This window comes from Macaca mulatta, chromosome 9, assembly GCF_049350105.2.
Source record: "Macaca mulatta isolate MMU2019108-1 chromosome 9, T2T-MMU8v2.0, whole genome shotgun sequence".
Taxonomy (NCBI): Eukaryota; Metazoa; Chordata; class Mammalia; order Primates; family Cercopithecidae; genus Macaca; species Macaca mulatta.
Window position 1 is genome coordinate 134,275,848 of NC_133414.1, and position 20,503 is coordinate 134,296,350.

The 20,503-nt window shown below is 51.2% G+C and overlaps 1 protein-coding gene across 50 annotated transcripts in view; it reads left to right on the plus strand.

Moving 5' to 3' along the window:
• Nucleotides 1–20,503, plus strand: part of TACC2 (transforming acidic coiled-coil containing protein 2) — a 264,869-nt gene that overhangs the window by 202,761 nt on the left and 41,605 nt on the right. For 21 of the 50 annotated variants that reach the window (XM_077947661.1, XM_077947658.1, XM_077947677.1 and 18 more), the window contains 3 exons: nt 4,999–5,135; nt 17,457–18,768; nt 20,436–20,471. In XM_077947661.1, coding sequence (XP_077803787.1) covers nt 4,999–5,135; nt 17,457–18,768; nt 20,436–20,471 — 1,485 coding nt within the window. Of the gene's footprint in view, nt 1–2,406; nt 2,757–4,998; nt 5,136–17,456; nt 18,769–20,435; nt 20,472–20,503 lie in introns of those variants that run through there. The other 29 variants (XM_077947701.1, XM_077947681.1, XM_077947690.1 and 26 more) reach the window with 4 other exon arrangements.

Genomic DNA, 20,503 nt, shown 5'->3' on the forward strand with positions numbered 1-20,503 from the left:
ATTATTCCAATCCCTTGAATTATCTCCAGTAAAACTTGAGCAAATGTAACCATCTAATGATATACTGGGAACTATATCTATAGTACCTCTTTATTACAAGATACTTGTGTTTTAGAGATATACTCACACGTTCACACATGTGTATATATGTGTGTGTATTATGTATGTGTGTAGATGCTGATCTTAAGCTATTTTGTTGTCATAGTTCATAGAAGTAAAAACCTGAAAATATTTAAACCAAATCACAAACACAGGGAAACAGGCTCTTAGGGTCTGCATTTTCCAGCTACCTGACTCTTGCTTTGGGGCCATTTTCCATGTCCTTCTTTGACACAGTGTGTCAGCTGCGGAGGTGCTTAATTCAGCGCTGTGTGGAACAGAGGCTTTACGCCTGCTGTGGGACTCTGGAGACCAAGAAAGTACTTGAAAAACACGTTTTTAAGCTGAACTAGTGCACAGTCGAGGAGCTCGGCAGGGTCCTGTTTTCGTGGCCAGCACAATCTGTCCACACTTGGGTTTATGTGTTTCCCTCCTGCCTGCTTGGTTGCACACACTGCACCGTGTGGTATTGGATACCATGAGCACATTGATCGCCTTATACTGATAGGTTAATTCGGTTGGTACAGCTGGTTGACACTCCTGCCCTGTCTGCCTTATTAAAAATTATTGCATGATCACAGCACAGGCCGTTAAAAATCAGGGGCTGTTTGTAATGACTCAAGGGTGCATCTCAGGACTCTTCCCAGTGATGTGCAGGGGGGAGAAATCAACAGGCATCCGGCTACCTCATGTCTCCAGCCCCTAGTGTCAGATTTTCAAGTTCCTCCAAACAACTTAATTGCTCTCCATGATAGACCTTATAATACAAGCATATTGTAAATTGAGCTCACTAAAAATGTTTGGAAGCCACAGATGTAGCAAAAAGGGCATAGGTTTTAGAGACAGGCAGTTCTGGATTTGAGACTTAGCTTCCATCATTTAGTAACCATACAGCCTCTGGCAAAGGAGTTTGCACCTCTATTGCCTAATTGTCTCATCTGTGAAATGGGCCTGCTCTCTGGCGGCCAGGACCTTTTCTCTTTTTAAGAGTCAGAGTCTCACTCTGTCGTTCAGGCTGGAGTATAGTTGTGCGATCATAGCTTGCTGCAGTCTCAAACGCCTGGACTGAAGCGATCCTCCTGAGTCAGCCTCCCACGTAGCTGGGATTACAAGTGTGCACCACCATACCTGGCTAGGCAGGACAGTTTTGAAGACTTTAGATGTGTGTACAAGGGGCCTATTCCTGTGCCTGACACATAACAGTATGTTCAACAAATGGTAGTAATTGTCATGCTTTTCAAGCTGAGAATTAAAGTGTTATAAGCCAGGGGTGTCCAGTCTTTTGGCTTCCCTCGGCCACATTGGAAGAAGAAAAATTGTCTTGGGCCACCCGTAAAATACACTAACACTAATGATAACTGATGAGCTGGAAAAGAAAGATCACAACAAACTCTCATAGTGTTTTAAGAAAATTTACGAATTTATGTTGGGCCGCATTCAAAGCTGTCCTGGGCCGCATGCAGCCTACAGACCGTGGGTTGGACAAGGTTGGTTTACACTATAGAAATATAGACATTTTATTGCATTTGCATATTTACTTCTGTGGTGGACATAACATATGCATGTCCTGATAAATACATTTTCCTGTAATTTAGATATTTCCTATAATAGAGATATTTCAGCAGATTGTAATGACAGCATTTCTCTTTCTGCTACATTTTTGTAGCAAATTAATTTTCTTTCATTTTTAAAATGTGTCGAGCCTTAACAGAATAATTTCTTGTACTTTGGTTTTTTTCTAGTAGGAAAAGAAATATTAAACAGCTGGTGGAAATTGCGCTCATACACTGGGCCTCCAAAGTGCTGCTTTATTTTTATGTACAGACTCGTTGGGGGTGGACTGCCGAAATCCTTGCTCTTAGAAATGTATTTGAGCCCCTGGGAAACTGGATAGGGAAAAGAGAGCTAATTAAAAAAGCTGCCATCCACCTCCTCTAATTAACTTGCTCTCTGTTCCCAAGAGAGGGTTCAGAAATATGAAAACAAGGCGGGCAGCACCGGAAGTGAATGCCATTCTCGTGGTCCATGGTGGGCCCTGGTGTTTTGATGCAGAAGTTGTTCATAGTAAACAGGCAAGGGACGACAGAGGGGCTTGCTGTGCCCCGGCCCACCCCGTGCTCTGCCTTCCACACAGGGCGATAGTGAACGGCGGTCCCTCTGAGCAGGTGCGCAGGCTGGGCAGCTGCTGCGGCGGAGACCTCATTGGAATTCAGCGGCTAGAACCGAGGGGCATCCGGCCCTCCCTGTTGCTTGCTTGTGCTGTTGAGAAAGAGCAGGGCCTTTTGTGCTTCAGAGCCTGACGTCGCCAGTGCCCAGGAATGCAGAAGCCAGGGGATGGACGAGTATTCAGGCTTTCCCCGAATCTCTGCTTGAGTGGGACAGCACTGGGGCCTCCGGACGCTGGAGAAGCTCACAGCATCTGTGGCTGGTGGTGCAGCTAACTTTTTGGGTGACATTGAAAGAGATTTAGATCCAAGAGATACCAGCAGGGGAATTGAGGGTGGGAATTTGGGGGACAGAGGCTGTTCTTCAGCGGAAATGGCCTATGCCTCGTGGCAGATGTGGTCCCCAGTGGAATGGGCCCGGTGGATGTGGACAGCGGTGACCAGCAGTGGGGACTCCAGTCTGCTGGTGCTTCAGGGAGGCTCTGGAAAAAGGCAAGTCATCTCTGTGTATCTTGTCAGTGTTGCTCTTGATGGTGCAGTGCTGGGGGCCTGGTGAGGAAGCTGGGTTCCCAGGGCTGTATCCGGGGCCGTGCCCAGGGCCCGCCAGGCTGATCTGAACTCTCATTCTTCTTTGCTGCTCAGTTGTGTGACCTTCTTTTGTTTTCCACAGTGATAAACAGATGCTTCAGGTACCTTGATCTGTTGTTGTGCAAGTGCGGATCTTACCTTCTCCCCATAGACAAAAGCTAAGCCCTTTGGTATTAATGAGTGTTTGTAAGAAGTCAGTATCTTCTGTTGTGTTTGCATGAATTTTTTCCTCGTGAAATTTAATAGTAGACTGGGCTTGGCTCGTTGGATCTCATCAAAAGCAGCTATGATGTTACTTTTAAACTCTTTGATTCCCTGGAGGCTTTGTGGCTGGTTGGAGAAGCCAAGGTCCTTGCGGGGGTGGAGGGGGCAAGGGGATCTTTGGTGCTGATGAAGTAAGTCACTGACAAACTAGTTGTAAAAGCATCGATATATATTTTCTAAAGTGAACTCACCAAATAGCTCTTTCTTCAGGTCCCAACGGATAGTGGAGGGATGGGTTTGGTTCCTGGTGCTCTCTGCCAGCTGGCTGGTGGTCTTTAGAAGATGGTGGCCTCTACTGGGGTCCCTGGTTCTTTGGTCCTTGTGGAAGCTCAGCAGTCTGAGCATCTCTCAGCATTGGGTTGCACGGCTTGGTGACACAGTGCAGCTTTGTGCCCACACTGTCCGTAGTCACCTGCCAGGTCACCCTGATTTCATGTCTTCACCAGATTTGCTTGCTGGGATCATTTGTGCCATTCAGCCACTCTTAAGTGTCCACCCTCTTGATAATTAACCCCCTTGTTGCAAATGAATAAATCAATATTTTGGTCTGTTTAACCCTTCCAAAATGGGACTCAGCCCAACTGCTCCTACTGCTGCCAAGCTAGCTGTCCTCCGAGGCAAGGCTGGGCTCAGGACCGTGGGCCCGTGGGCATCTTGAGCATAGGTGGAGCTGGCTTAGTACTCGGGGAAGCCTTGTTCTTTCTGGCATAAAATTGAGTCACCGGTGGAAGCAGGGTGATGGGGAGGGCTGTCTGTTGGTTCTTCCTTGTCTTCTTTTTATTTTTTTAAGAGACAGGGTCTTGCTCTATCACCTAGACTGGGGTGCATTGGCACAGTCACAGCTCACTGCAGCTTCAAACTTCTGGGCTCAAGTGATCCTCCTATCTCACCCTCCCTAGTAGCTGAGACCATAGGCATGTGCCATAGTAATTTTTTATTTTTATTTTTTATAGAAATAGGGCCTCACCGTGTTGCCCAGGCTGGTCTCAAATGCCTGACATCGAGCGATCCTCCCACCTGGGTCTCCCAAAGCGCTGGGATTAGAGGCATGAGCCACCACACCTGGCCTGTTGGTTCCCCTTCAGCCCAGGCCAAGGCGTGGCCAGTGACCTCTCCTTGTTAGTGGACAGAGTTTCTCCACAAGGATTTTTGGTCCAGTTCTGGGTGAAGAGTCTTCCTTGGAAACAGACTTTCCTGCAGACCAGCGAGGGCCATTTTCACTGTGTCAGGGTTGGTGGCTATGCTTTGTGTCTTGGTCTGATGCACCCTCTGCCTGGCCAGCTTGCTGGCTTCCTTCATTCACTCCATTCACCCACTCAACACGTGTTAATTCCCGGCCCTCCACTGAGAGGCTTGGAGATACTGTGATAAACAAGGCCGGCTGCCCTCCTGTGTTTTGAGCTCAGTAGAAAAGATAGATAGTAAACACTACTAGAATTAGTCTGTACTTACAAGTTATGAGAGGCGCTGAGAAAGCAGGACAGTGGAGAGGATGATGGAGTGGGATCATGTGGGTGAGTTGGCACATGGCATTGAACATGCAGAATGCCCTTCTCTCTCTATTTGAATCACCACCTAATAATGAATGCGTGCGGAAGTTCATCCAGAGTCCGCTGTGTGTGTATTTGCCACTAAGGTGAGAAGCGTGTATTTCCAGTAGAGCCGAGTTCAAAGAATACATCATTTGTGTGCAATCAGAGCTAGTGATAAGATTCACCCTTCGGAATCATGACTGAGAAAATGGCTTTCCTCTCATCTGTGCCTGCACAGCTTAATTGAGCAGCGAGCTGGAACCCACTGGCTCTGGGTGCGAAGGCCACGCTTGCTCAGCAGAACTGACTCTGGGCCCCATTCTAACCTGTGCTTCTCCCTCTGTCATCAGGAGTTCCGATTCTGAAGAGGCATTTGAGACCCCGGAGTCAACGACCCCTGTCAAAGCTCCGCCAGCTCCACCCCCACCACCCCCCGAAGTCGTCCCAGAACCCGAGGTCAGCGCACAGCCACCCCCGGAAGAACCAGGTAACCAAGGCCAGGGAGGTCCCCAGACAGCCCTGCGGCTGTGAGCCCTGGGGGAGATTTGCAGCACTTCCCCCTGGGTCAGGCTGGAGGCGAGCACCGAGTTGGCCTCTTGGCTTTGAGTTGTGCTTGATGTGGCTTTTGTAGTTTTCTTGAAAACGAAGGGTGAACAGATACATTGGATTATTCTCCATTTGTTTTGAGGAATTTTAGGGGAGGCCTCTGGGGAGATTGGGTTTGGAGGAGGGCAGTGGGTCTTGAAAGTTCACAGCACAGTCTTGGATTCTAGCACTTGGCGCCTCGCTCTTGTGAGAACGTGAGTTCTGGACAGGCCTGCGAATCTACATGTGTATTTCCAGCGCTAGGCTTGGGGAAGGAAGGTAGCCAGTGGGCGAGGATAGAGGTAGACATTCACAGCACATCATGGTGGTTTCTTTATTCCTCATGAATCTCGTTGTCACCTGATTTCTTATCACTTTCCCACATCTTTCTCCCTTAGCGTGAGTGAAAACACCTTTATGTTCCTTTTAGACAGGTGGTTAGTGCACAGATGGAATAGATCTCATCCCCCGCCACCCCTGTGGTGTATTCTGCACCTCCCAGTTACACCAGCACAGAGAACCACCTCTCACATGGAAGATTCATAGGAGCCTGGAAGAGATGGGGCCTGCCAGAAATGGCCCCACAGGCTGGCCAGGGGGCCGGGGGGTCCTTAGACCTGGACAGCTCTGGGCCCTACACCTTAGAGGACCCCACTCTGGCCTTCCTTGGGCCTCTGGAGGCCCACAGCCCTCCCGTGTGATTAGGAGTCTGCAGGGCCAAACCCCTTCTACCCCTTCTAGGCCACACGCTGGATACCTGAGAGTGGCCACTGCCTGCCAGGGGCCCCCTTGTCCCCTTCTCTAGCTCTTCCTCCCGAGGGCAAACTGTACCTGAGAAGGAGCCAAGAGTGGGGCTGGGTGCCTCCAGTATGCTCTTGCCCTGGCTGGGAGCCAGGTAAACTGTACAATAAAATAACATTTTGACCTTGATGTTGGTTTTAGAAAGAAATGGGTGGAATTCTTTTTACCCGCCGTGGGTTCAAGTAGCCCATTGTTTTGGAAAGGATGTACACTCCCGGGGCTTTGTTCCTAAACCAGCAAGCCCCGGTGCTGGGACAAGGGGGCAGGACAGTTTTCATGAGAGCTGATGCCTTTGCTGGAGTCTGCCGAATACTGCTCCCATGTCCCCCATCTTTGACAGCTCATCAGTCTGCAGCGGTGTCTGGATTTTGCTGAGTCAGTGTAGACGCCAGGCTCTGGGAGGATAGTGACTGGTATTTCTTTGATTCGAAAGTAGAGAAGAGCCAGGAGGGCTGTCTGTAGTTCTCAGAGAGTCATTTGCATCTCTTCCTTTATTTTGTATGATAAAGCATATAAAACTGTTATTTCCCATAATATTTTTAAAAACTTACCCATAAGTTTTAATGGAAAGTGGCTGGATGACAAACACATTGTAATCTCTAGGTCAAATACGTGATGAAGAATAAACTATTCTGGCCGAGGTGGGCAGATCACGAGGTCAGGAGATCGAGACCATCCTGGCTAACATGGTGAAACCCCGTCTTCATTTAAAATACAAAAAATTAGCCAGGCATGGTGGTGGGCACGTGTAGTCCCAGCTACTCAGGAGGCTAAGGCAGGAGAATGGCGTGAATCCAGGAGGCGGAGCTTGCAGTGAGCCGAGATTGCACCACTGCACTCCAGCCTGGGTGACAGAGTGAGTCCATCTCAAAAAAAAAAAAAAAAAAAAAGAATAAAGTATTCTTGGCTGGGCGTGGTGACTCACGCCTGTAATGCCAGCACTCTGGGAGGCCAAGGAGGGTGGATCACCCGAGGTCAGGGATTCGAGACCAGCCTGGCCAACATAGTGAAACCCCGTCTCTACTAAAAGTACAAAAATTAGGCAGGCATGGTGCCGCACACCTGTAGTCCCAACTACTCAGGAGGCTGAGACAGAAGAATGGCTTGAACCTGGGGGAGGTTGCAGTGAGCTGAGACCACACCACTACACTCCAGCCTGGGTGACAGAGCCAGACTCTGTCTCAAAAATAATAAACAAACAGTTTAGAAGAAAATGATAGCATGTTATAGGGCGTGTTTCATCCCTAGCACCAAGGAGTGTGCGGAGAGGCGGGTGCGTCTTTCGGGATTCCCAGTCTGATGTCCTGCCAACTCTGGGAGAACAGGACGCCACTCTGTTCTCTTCTTTGGTCCTGTCCTTCTTCCTTCTGCCTAACTTCCTTTCAACAAAGCAAAGAACAATCTCCATTCTTAAAAACGAACACGCACAACACCGACCTCTTTCTTAGATGGCAGTTACTAAAAGAATGAGCATTATTGAGGATTAAGAGATAACCTCCACCAGGGAAGGGGATGGAAACGCTAATTGCTGCGGAGTCACAGCCCCTCAGAACCTTGGATTACACCAGTTGGAGTGTTTGAACGGGGACTTTATGTTTCTCCTCCTTTGAAAACGGCCGCGAGGCTGGCTGTGTAGGGATTGTACACTCAGGAGACTTACGGCTGGAACTGTGTCTGCTGAAAGGCCCCCTAGCTTGGGCTGTACAAAGATCCATTTGATTTGCTGCCCTGGTTAGAAAACTGCCTCCCAGGCGGAGGGTCCCCTCGTCCATTCTGTAGACCAGCATGGGGCATTACGAAGGCGTGGGAAGGCAGCTGTGCTTGCTAGTGTAGGTGGCTGTAGGAGAAGAAAGATTCGTTCTGTGAACCACAGGAAAGAAGGGCACTAGGGGAAAATCTATTGTTTACTTTCCTCTACACAGTGCCCGGGATGTTGCGAAAGGTGCTGCAGGAACCACGTGAATTAATACACGAGACCTTTGGCTGTGAATAAAGACGGTTTTTCCTCCTGGCAACCTACATTTTATAAAGCACTCACTTGCCCTACATTGGGTCCTACCAGCGTGTCTGGGCTCCCTGCGATGGAAGATGTGTGCACTGGAGCAGTCCTGCCAGCCTGTCCTGAGGGCTGTAGCCTGGACCACAATCCTGAGGCAGAAGATGGGGCAAAGGATTGCACCTGCTGCTAGCTGGGGTGGGCCAGGACTCAGCTCATCTGAGCGCAGTTACCTTATCTGTAAAATGAAGAGGGTGATCTGTGGGCCCCTTCAGATCTTTCCAGCTCTGGCCTCCCGAGGTCCTGTGAACGGAATGGTTGGCTGATGTACAGTGACCGTGTTATTAGAACTCAAAATCGGCCACTGAGGGACATAATTACATGTCATATAATTACATAATAGCTCCCATTCAAGCATTTGCCTTGTCAGGGCTGTGCTAGGTCCTCCGAGTGTTTCATCTCCCACTCAGGTGAGGGAGGATCAGCTGTGTGCACACAGCATCCCTGTATAGTGGATGTCTTCTCCTGATTCCCCAGTGACACGTGGAGGTTACGAACCTCATGCGCCATCTCACAGCAGATAAGGGGCTCTGGTGTCAGAACCCAGGCCTGCCCACCTTCAAGCCCGGTTCCCTTCCATTTGGAGCCAGAGTGCTGTCTGCGTAGGTGCAGTGAGCTGGTGCCTTTGTGCGCCTAGCCTGGGGCAGGCCCTTAGTAGGTGCTGAGTGAAAGCTGTTGCTGGACCTGCTGTTGCTCATGTGTGCTGGGGCAGTCCTGCCAGCCTGTCCTGAGTGCTGCAGCTTGGGACACGCCCCCGAGGCAGAGGATGGGGCAAAGGATTGCGAGTCAGTGGGTGATCAGTGGGGGCGACATGGCAGGAGAGTTGAGGTGGATCCATTCTGACAGTTGCCCACCTGCCCATCAGGGACATTGTTCAGCATTGGAGAATGCAGCCTCTTTACTCATTCTTGCTAGGAGATTGCCAAGACCAGAGAAAGGCTTATGTTGGGGCCTTGGAGGTAACGGGGGCCTCCCTGTGCCCTGCGTGCCTACACCTTTCTTCTGTCTCTGGGGACATGGTCCTACCAGGCACTGATTGTGGCGCTTCACCTGGGGGCTCGAGCCATTGAGCCAGGAGTGTACAGGTTCACAGCCACCCGATCCAAGTGCCAGTGTCCTCGCCAGGCACTGATTGTGCTCCAAGTGGCTGTTTGTGGACAGCTGTCCTCACATTGACTTGGAATGGAGCTCAGTGCCCAACCTGGCTGCAGAGCACACAGTGGCTTCCATTTTCTTTGGTCCCGCCACTGGTTTTTGTACACACTGTCACCTGCTTTCATCTCCAAGGAGGCCACATGTAGGTGCTCCCTGTAGCCATGGGAGACTTCCTGGCATGGGGTAGGGCATCCTAGAACCCAGCTGAGGCCCTTCCTAGCCTGGGGCAGGGGCACAGGGATGGATGCCACTATGGCGTGTGAAGAGCAGGGGGCTGTGGTTGCCTTTTCCTGGCACCTGCTATGCCCTGGGCCAGGTGCTTACAGACTCTCCCTCTTCACCCGCACAAGAATTCCCTGTGACAGCTGGTGACAACACACTGTCTTAGGTCCGATCATGCGGCTATCACTACGTAACCATAGACCGGGTACCTGTTAGGAACAGAAATGTATTGCTCGCAGTTCTGGAGGCTGGGAAGTCCAAGCTCAGGGCACTGGCAGATTTGGTGTCTAGTGAGGACCTGCTTTCTGTTCATAGACAGCACCTCCTCCCTGTGTCCTGACATGGTGGAAGGACATACAGTCTTCCTCAGTCCTCTTTTGTAAGGGCACTAATCCCACTCTTGAGGATACTGCCCCCATGAGCTCATCACCTCCCAAAGGCCCCACCTCCTGATACCATCACCTTATATGAGGATTTCAATATAGGAATTTTGGGGACACACACATTTGGACCAGAGCCACAGCGAGCTGAGGGCTGAGCCTTTTCAGGCCTGGGTCTGGCTGCCACAGGCACTCAGGCCCTCTTGAGCTGGCTGCTCCCTCTTCACCATGTGAGTGTTTCATGTGCCCAGGACCAGGGAACAGGTGAGACCACTGGAGATTTTGATGCAGTCCAGGCAGAGGCTGGCACTGCACCTGGAGGCCCTGGCCATTGAGCCAGGGGTATATGGGTTCACAACCACCAGATCTAAGCCCCGCTCATCCCAGGCTGGAAGGACGATGGAGAGTTTGAGGCCTGCATAGAGCCAGGTGAGGAAACATGAGAGGACAGTGACCTCACCTGCCCACAGTGGTCACATCTACAGTGAGAGGACGGTGGTGACCTCATCTCCCCAGGGTGGCCACATCTACACTGAAAGGATGGCCACCTCACCTGCCCACAGTGGCCACATCTGCAGTGAGAGGACGGCGACCTCACCTGCCCACAGTGGCCACATCTGCAGTGAGAGGACGGCCACCTCACCTGCCCACAGTGGCCACATCTGCAGTGAGAGGACGGCCACCTCACCTGCCCACAGTGGCCACATCTGCAGTGAGAGGACGGCCACCTCACCTGCCCACAGTGGCCACATCTGCAGTGAGAGGACGGCGACCTCACCTGCCCACAGTGGCCACGTCTGCAGTGAGAGGACGGCCACCTCACCTGCCCACAGTGGCCACGTCTACACTGAGAGGACGGTGATCTCATCTCCCCAGGGTGGCCACATCTACACTGAAAGGATGGCCACCTCACCTGCCCACCGTGACTGTGTTCACATGGGGAGGATGGCGACCTCATGTGTCCTGTGCAGCTTGGATGGAGACACCAACAACCTGGCAGGGCCCCAACCCTCTGGACGCACATTCACTTCCCGTAATGACCTCGCTGGAGGGGCTTGACTGCAGTCCACATCCACACAGGCACAGTGGGCCATGGATGGAGCCTGGGATGCTCGGGGCTCCCACAGACCCCAGGCTGGTTGCTCAGCCCATTATCCTCCCAGGAAGACAGGGGTATAACCAAGCCCCACAGGTGTTGTCCTGTTACAGATGACATTTGATAATAATAATAGAAAAATAGTAACATTGTGGGGGGTGGTACTAGAGACAGTGACATCAAGGCACAGCAAGGTTAAGGAACTTTGGCCAAGGTCACCAAGCTGATTAGTGGGAAAGCCAAGGTTTCAGCCGCTTTTTATCTGACTCTGGACTCTTTGAAACTGACCTCTTTTGAATCTGACATGATGTTAGTGGTCTGTCTGCTTGCTGTCTTCTTCAGCTTTTAAAGAAAGCACTTTTCCAGAGTGTCCCGTTTCATGCCTGCTTGTAAAGGATGAGGAGTGGCCCCAGGTCACAGCTGGTGTTATTTCCCCCATTGCCCTCTCTCTCCGCCTTCAAATGAGCAGTTAAGTCAGTAAACTGGCAGAGCACTTGTGCTGGTGCTGGGGCCCTGCCTGGGGGACTGTGGCCCTTTGGTAGGCAGCCCACCAGGGAGGAGCCCCAGCAGGACAACAGGTGGGGACGTGGCAAGGAAAGCTGCTCATCTCTGGCTGACATGAGAGAAGTGACAATCAGCAAAGCAGGACAGACAGGTACATGTGGGCTGGGCACGGTGGCCTGTGCCTCTGATCTCAGCACTTTGGAAGGCTGAGTTGGGAGGATCACTGGAGCCCAGGAGTTTGAGACCAGCCTGGGCAGCATAGCAAGACTGCATCTCTACCAAAAATTTAAAAACTAGCCGGGTGTGGTGTCACGAGTTTGGCTGGCTGCTTAGGAGGGTGAGGCAAGAGGGTCACTTGAGCCTGGGAGTTCGAGGTTGCAGTGACCTATGATAACGCCACTGCACTACAGCCTGGGTGACAGAGCGAGACCCTGGCTCTTAAAAAAAAAAAGAAAGAAAAAGTGACACGTGGCGTGCTCTAGGTGGAGCCAGGACCAGCCCGGGGTTGCTGAAGTCCCAGCTGTGTGAACCGCCCCCACAGCACAGTGGGGCTGTCACTGCAACCGTGCTCCTGGGTGTCCTCTTCTTACCCCACCGAGCAAATCCTTCCCTTAGGTTCTCCCCATCCTGACCACGGCTCTGTCACTTAGATGCTCACAAGGCGGACTCTGCTGGGAACAGTTTGGTTTATGTAAAGAGAATTTAATTTCTTCATCACTAAGTGAGTTAACATGGTCGGTAACTGTCTCTCCCCACAATGCCTTGACGGCACTTTTCCCTCTTGGTTTCTGGGAATTGAACAGGAGTTTGACCTCAGGAAGCAGAGGAGCACAGACCCACCCGGTGGGGGTTCTGGGGTCTCTGTGAGATCCTGAACCCCTGCTGGGCTGAGGACAGAAGGCAGCCACGGCACGGGCCTCCTGCTCTCTTGCTGGTCAGTTTTGGGTTTGGTTTCTTGAGCTGTCTGTTTTGAACCACATCAGAGGAGGGTGGGCACCACAGGACAGCCTCTGCCTGGCGCTTCTGCAGCCCTGATGCCTCACGCCTCTGAGGTAAAACCCCCACAGGAAATTGGAGCTCAAAGGCCCATCTGAGCTTATCCTCAAAGCCCACTCATTTTTGTGGCCAAATACGAAAGCGTTGCCCACCGGAGGTTTAAGAATGAGGATAGACCCAGATAGAAGCAGATGAGGTGAGACAGCCCAGTTCTAGACTTCCTGATCAGGAGATGCAGCTGCGGCACCTGTTTCGATGGGGCCCGAGCCCCACCCCAGCCCCTTGGAAGGTACCCCCGCTCTGCAGGGGAAGGAGGCAGATGGAGGCGGAGCCTGGGGTTTTAATGAGTGTCTCAGGTGTGTCTTAGGCTAGACAAATTTGGGAAATATTAAATTCATCATGGACTTGCTCTGAGCTGCCCACAGCAACCAGCAAACTGCCACACAAAGACCAAGTACTGCTTTATCTATATCTCGTTAGCCTACTTAAAATGGAGACCTTTTCCCAGAATAAATATTACTAATTGAAGATTACTATTCATGTACTTAGAAGATAGAAAGCCATGCTCCCTGTGTAGGAGACCATCTACCCGTGATGTGTCAGCTTAAGAGAAGAGTCTGTGAGTGCCTGGGCACACCTCTGGTCCTCTGGGCGCCAAGGATCCCTGCCCAGAGTGAACTCACGGCAGGACAGGGGAAGGAGGGAAGGATGGAGAAGCACCAGTGTGGGGGTGGCAGCAAGTGCTTCTGTGAGAAATAGTCCAGCAAGGCTAAGAGTGTGGCCTTTGGAGAAGGTAGGGTGACATCAGCTGGGTGATGTCGGCTGCCCTGTCCTAGCGTTCTCCTTTTCCTGGGAGCCTCCTGTCATTTCTAAGACATTTGTTTTCCCTCAACCTGGGCATTTTATTTGCCCAGCACTGGTGCTATGTCTGAATTGTGGCCTCCAACATTTGTATGCTGAAGCCTCCACCCCCAATGTGATTATTTGCAGGGAGGACGTTTAAGGAGACAGTTAAGGTTGAATGGGTTCATGCGGGTGGGGCCCTAATCCCATGGGGACCAGTGTTCCTATACGAAGAGAAAGAGACCAGGAGTGCGCACAGAGAAAAGGCCATCTGCAAACCAAGGAGAGAGGCCTCAGGAGAGAAACCCACTGGCGCCTTGGCCTTGGCCTTCCAGCCTCCAGCACCGTGAGAAATACATTTCTGTGGTTTAAGCCGCCCAGTCTGTGGTCCTTGGTGATGGCCGCCCAGCAGGCTCATGTAACTGGGATACCCTAGTGACCCTTTTCATCTGATGAGCTGCGGGTGCTGACTTTGTTACCAGACTGAGCCAGAAACCTGGAGCCCGTGTGCAAGGCACTGTTCTCTAGGGCATTGCCCAGATCTGTGCCAGTGGAGACAGGAGGTGAAGGAAGTGTCGTGTGTGTATTCATCTGGGGTCCTGTCCTTCTTTACCTCTGTGACCACAGTGCACCCCACAGTGGCTGACATATAGAAGGCACCCCAGGTTATTTGTGGAATGAACAAATGAATCACACAGTTGATTGCATCTGCATCTGTCTTCACGCAGATATGCTGTGTGGATGTTTAGAAATCCAGCAGGGGAGCAGGGAGGCCGGGTGTGGTGGCTCACGTGAGCCTGTAATCTCAGCACTTTGGTAGGCTAAGGCAGGCGGATCACTTGAGGTCAGGAGTTGGAGACCAACCTGGCCAACATAGTGAAACCCATCTCTACTAAAAATAGAAAAATTAGCCAGGCATGTTGGCACATACCTATAATCCCAGCTACTCAGCAGGCTGAAGCAGGAGAATCACTTGAACCTGGGAGGTGGAGGTTGCAGTAAGCTGAGATTTTGTACCATTGCACTCCAGCCTGGGTGATGGAGTGAGACTGTTTCAAAAAAAAGAAAAGAAAATCCAGTAGGTGAGCAGGGAGGACTTGGAACCCAGTTGGACCACAGGGGCCATTCCAGCCCTGTGAGGGACCCCGTGGAGCAGCCTGCTCTGGTGACCAACACAATAAGACAGCCATTCCCAATCAGGGAGGATTTTGCCCCCACCAAGGGTACATGGCAATGTCTGGAGACAGTGTTGGTTGTCACAACTGGGGTAGGGCGTGGGGCCTACTGGCATCCAGTGTGTGGGGGCCAGGGATGCTGCTAAGCATCCTACAGGTCATGGGACAGCCCCCAGGATGGAAATCTGACTGCCCCCAAACGTCCATAATGCCAAGGATAAGAAACCCTACAGCAAGATTAAGTTTCCTGGTTCATGATGAGCTAATGAGAGCATGTCAGTTCTAAAGAGGAAAGCCATGCTAAGCAGGCAGGGAGCTCTTTCTTCTGGAGGAAGCAATGAGCAGATGGTTAAGCTCATTGTTGCGTGATAACTGCTGACATTTGAAGGGCCTCGGAAGGCTTCCTTCTGCAGGCTGCAGAGGCACGTGTAACAGCCTGAGACGGAGGTTAGTTTTTGTGGGCCTTGCTTTAGAAATGATGGGATAGGCCGAGGCTCCTCCTTCTTCCTGCCAAGGCCCATTTGAAAGCACCTGGTCCCCCTCAGCATCCCCTGGTCCTCTGTGCCCTCCGTGTATCCAGGGGCAATTACGGAGCAGGAAGAGGAGGTCGCTGCTGGTGGGAGGATGTGGTACGTGAGAGTACTAGGGCCTAGAGGAAACAGTGAGTTGGTTTTAGAAAGAAGGGAGGCAGCACCTTTTGAAATGAGAAGGAAGCAGGAGTGTTTGGAGAAACCATTTGGGAGAAAGAGCTCCGTATTTAGGGCATCTGCTCCAGGTAGGCCCTGGGTGGAGAGGAGGGGAGTGAGAGGCTTGAAACCAGGACTGGCTCATAGACGTGCTTCCAAATGATGTTTTCAATCCAAGCGTTTCTTGATCCTGTAAGAGAAAGTGTGACCAGTCAAGCGGGAAACAGAGCTAAGGCCGGTTCCTAAACTCAAGAAGCTTGAGGTTTTCTTGTGCTGTGAGCTGAGTTCTCTGCCAGGTACTCCAGGAGAAAGGTGCTTATGAGCAAAGCTTGGCAAGCACTGCGCAAAATACTCATTGCCCAGAGATTTGCAGTCGGGAGCATGAATTGCTCTGAGAAAATCAACAGGAAGAGACCAGTTCAGGGGTTAATTGTGCATTTCCCAAACCTTGTTTGTTTGTTGGGGTGAGAGATAAGGCTCCCAGATTTAGCAAATGAAAATACAGGGTGCCCATTAAATCTAAATCTTAGGTAAACAAAGAATCATTGAGACATGGGACATACTTACATTTAAAAAATGTTGATTTATCTGAAATTCAAATCCAGCTGAGCATCCTGTCCTTTGTCTGGCAACCATGCCAGTGGCGGAAGAGGACTGGGGGCACGTAACACCTGTCATGAGGCACACACCCAGGTCTTACCTGGGCCAGCTCCGTTTATTCCTCATTCTGCATCCTCCTAGTACTTCGGCCTGCAGACCGCTTTATCGTGTTTGCCCCCTTGTCCAATGACACACTTTTAGTTTTCTGGCAAATCTTTTTCTGGCATCCGTGACTGCCTGGAGCAGCTGTGAACTCAGAAATACATGAAAGATGCCGCTGGGTGCCAGCAGATCCCTGAGTAGCCGAGCCAAAGCTGGGACTGGCCGGATCCCCATGGGCAGTAGGGTGGTGGGACCTTAGAGCGTCATTTGGCCAACATTTGCAGCATCTGCAGCGTGTTTGGGAAATAGGAGCGACCTCCTTGGCTGGCAGTGGCTGATGAGTAGAAAAGCTGAGAGGAGGCAGCTGGGAGAGCCGTGAGAATAGGCAACAGCAGGGCCAAGGATAGGCAGGCAGGACTGAAGGAGAGGTTACAGCTGATGGCTGGAGCGGCAGGTGGCAGACAGCAAGTGCCACTACAGGTGCTGGGGGCCTCCGTGTACAGGCTCCCCTGTTCTTCACAGTGGCTCTGAGGAGTCAAGAACAGGCTTGTTGGTGGCCGTGGCTGGTATTAATATTTATGGAAGGCTCCATATGCCTTCCTGCAGGATTTCTCTGTCTTGCTGTCCTACTCCTGACCCTTGCTTTAGCCACACTGGCCTCCTCACTATTTCTGTAACACACCAGGCGCTCCTGCCGCAGAGCCTTTACTCGTGCTATTCCTTTTCTGCCCAGGATGCTTCCTCCCCAGGAGTCCTCCTGGTTCATGCACTTACCTTGATTCTGATCTTTGCTTAGATGTCTCCTCAGAAGATCTTGCCTGACTACCTTATTTTAAAAGTGAATCTCCTATCCCGGCTTTATTTTTCTCCTTAGCATGTGTTACCCTCTGAAATTCTGTACATTGTTTGTTTTTGAGACAGAGTCTTAGTCTGTTTGGCTAGAGTGCAGTGGCGCAATCTTGGCTCTCTGCAACATCCGGCTCCCAGTCTCAAGCGATTCTCCTGCCTCAGCCTCTGGAATAGCTGGGATTACAGGCGTGTACCACCATGCCTGGCTAATTTTTGTGTGTTTTTTTTAGTAGAGACTGGGTTTCACCATGCTGACCAGGCTGGTCTCGAACTCCTGACCTCAAGTGATCTGCCTGCCTCGGCCTCCCAAAGTGCTGCGATTACAGGCATGAGACACCACAGCTGGCCCTGGTGATTTATTCACTATCTTCCCCTGAAGAATGTGACTTCCAGGAAGGGAAAGATTGTGTCTATTTCTGTTCCTTGTTGAATCTCTAGTACCTAGAACCATGCCTGGGCCTGATGAGGCACTTGGTGAATGTTTTTGAATGAATACTCTGAGCTAGGTTCTTTAATCGGTCCTCATCACCCGCATTGTACAGATGAGGGAACTCTGGGCAAGCCTGGCCAGGGTCTCGAGCTAATTATGGGTGGGCCAGGATCTGTACTCAAGTAGTACACCCAGCGTGATGGGCAGGGGTGGCCTGGGGCCATGGTTTGTCAACCCCTACGCTGGAAGGTGATGTTTTGGCACAAGAGGAGAGGTGCCCCAATGTATCCTGTGTCTGTAATTGATGGATTTGTCTCTGTTTCCTCAGGATGTGGTTCTGAGACAGTCCCTGTCCCTGATGGCCCACGGAGCGACTCAGTGGAAGGAAGTCCCTTCCGCCCCCCGTCACACTCCTTCTCTGCCGTCTTCGATGAAGACAAGCCGATAGCCAGCAGCGGGACTTACAACTTGGATTTTGACAACATTGAGCTTGTGGATACCTTTCAGACCTTGGAACCTCGTGCCTCAGACGGTAAGAATCAGGAGGGCAAAGTGAACACACGGAGGAAGTCCACGGATTCCGTCCCCATCTCTAAGTCTACGCTGTCCCGGTCGCTCAGCCTGCAAGCCAGTGACTTTGATGGTGCTTCTTCCTCAGGTAATCCTGAGGCCGTGGCCCTCGCCCCAGATGCATATAGCACGGGTTCCAGCAGTGCTTCCAGTACCCTTAAGCGAACTAAAAAACCAAGGCCGCCTTCCTTAAAAAAGAAACAGACCACCAAGAAACCCACAGAGACCCCCCCAGTGAAGGAGACGCAACAGGAACCAGATGAAGAGAGCCTCGTCCCCAGTGGGGAGAATCTAGCATCTGAGACGAAAACAGAATCTGCCAAGACGGAAGGTCCTGGCCCAGCCTTACTGGAGGAGACGCCCCTTGAGCCTGCTGCAGGGCCCAAAGCTGCCTGCCCTCTGGACTCAGAGAGCGCAGAAGGGGCTGTCCCCCCAGCTTCTGGAGGTGGCAGAGTGCAGAGCTCACCCCCTGTCGGGAGGAAAACGCTGCCTCTTACCACGGCCCCGGAGGCAGGGGAGGTGACCCCATCAGATAGCGGGGGGCAAGAGGACTCTCCAGCCAAAGGGCTCTCCGTAAGGCTGGAGTTTGACTATTCTGAGGACAAGTGTAGTTGGGACAACCAGCAGGAAAACCCCCCTCCTACCAAAAAGATAGGCAAAAAGCCAGTTGCCAAAATGCCCCTGAGGAGGCCAAAGATGAAAAAGACACCCGAGAAACTTGACAACACTCCTGCCTCACCTCCCAGATCCCCTGCTGAACCCAATGACATCCCCATTGCTAAAGGTACTTACACCTTTGATATTGACAAGTGGGATGACCCCAATTTTAACCCCTTTTCTTCCACCTCAAAAATGCAGGAGTCTCCCAAACTGCCCCAACAATCATACAGCTTTGACCCAGACACCTGTGATGAGTCCGTTGACCCCTTTAAGACATCCTCTAAGACCCCCAGCTCACCTTCTAAATCCCCAGCCTCCTTTGAGATCCCAGCCAGTGCTATCGAAGCCAATGGAGTGGACGGGGATGGGCTAAACAAGCCCGCCAAGAAGAAGAAGACGCCCCTAAAGACGTAAGTTCAGGGGTGGTGGTGGTAAGGATCGGAGGCGGGGGTGCACATTGACTGTGACTGTTGGTCATGTGCCTGGATAACCTTCGACTGCCCTAACCTTGCCCCTGGGTGCTGTGATGATGCCACGCTTATGGCCGTTGCACCAGGCAGACAATATACGTGTTTTCCTTTCTCTCTGCGGTCACAGTGGTGGCATTTTCCCATCCACATACCCCTTTGTGTCCTTGATCTTTTGCTTTAATAAATCAATGGTCTAGAGCTTTACTTGTAGCCAAAGACCTGATGTTCAGCTCCAGAGCAGTCTGGGAGATCCCAGAGAGGGGAAAGGTCCATTAGAAATCTGGTTGATCTCCCTATTGGTGAGTGATTGCTGTTTGGAGAAGCTAGGAGATACACCCTTTAAAATGTTAAAATTTACAGTACTTGTTTCTGCCTATTAATGAGACATTAGCCCAGGAGGCAAACATAGTAGATTCCAGGAGGCCCAGGAATGAGAGATGTGGCCTGGGCCCCTCCCTGCTGTACCCCAACCAGCCTGTAAGAAACACCCCTCTTTGTCTCCTTCCTCCTCTCCAGTCATCTTTTGTAGACAAAGTCCCTGCAAGTTCTGAAGAGATAAATGGAGCCTGAAAGCAGGGAGCAAATCCCCACAATCCCCAGGAAGCCATTAGTCCTTGGCTCTGTGGACTTGGCAAGACACAAGACACTTGACAGGGTCAAGTATATTGTGCTTAAAAACCAAACACCCATGCCTCTAGAATCCATCCCAAGACCCGGCTCTAACATGGATGGCTGCTGGTCCTTTATTCTTTGGCCTCTGTGGTTAATACCTTGGCGATTTCCTTACTCTCGTGGGCAGTATTGTCAATAATTTGACAAGGCTAAGGAGATCAGTCTCCCAGGGGCAGCAGAACAGACCACAGCGCTGGCCCCTCTGGGTCTGTCTGGCACAAAAGAGAACGACATGTTTACCTCCATTCTGGGCTCCCCCTAACGTTGAACATCTGAGAAGAACCCAGGGCCTCCTGAGAGGAGGTCTCTGTAGCAGGTTACCTTGGATCAACCTGCCACTGTCTAGTGGTGGCTGGAGGCCATCCTGGCCACAATAGGGACTTTTTTCTTTAGATCAGTTCCCCAACTAGGTCCTTCCTAGAGACTCCCTAGAATTCACGTTGGAAACTTGATTTCAAGCCTGGAAGAGGAGAAGTCTGCAATGGCTGGACTGCAAGGCCATGCTCTCTCATCTGTGGAGTGAGAGCCAACCTTAGCCACCGCCTCCTCCTTCTCCAAGATATGTTCTGTGTCTCATAGGCATCCCCAGTCACTTTCTTGTTTGAGCATCAGAGCTAACAGGGGTCGGGGAAGTTTACCCAGCTTGTGGTCTCACCTCTAGTGCAGAAGGGACTTTGGCTTGGAAGATCTTGCATGGGTCTGACAAAGCTCTTGGGGCACTACAGCTTTGTGGCATCATTAGGACCAAGAGAGGAAGGTAGGAAGGTGTTCCCCAGCAGCTCCTTCCAAAAAGCTGGGCATTGCCCACCTTCAGAAGTAGACCTTACAGCGATGGCCGCCGTATCCTAACCCATTAATAACCAGTTGTCTGCAGATTTATCTTTTTTGTCAGTTCCTTCTGTCTGTCTCTCTTTTTCTTTGTCTTCTTGTCTTAGGATGGTTGAAGATGTGATGTCTGTGTGTTCTCTGTTGTAAGTAAATTTAATGCAATCTGCTTCTTATG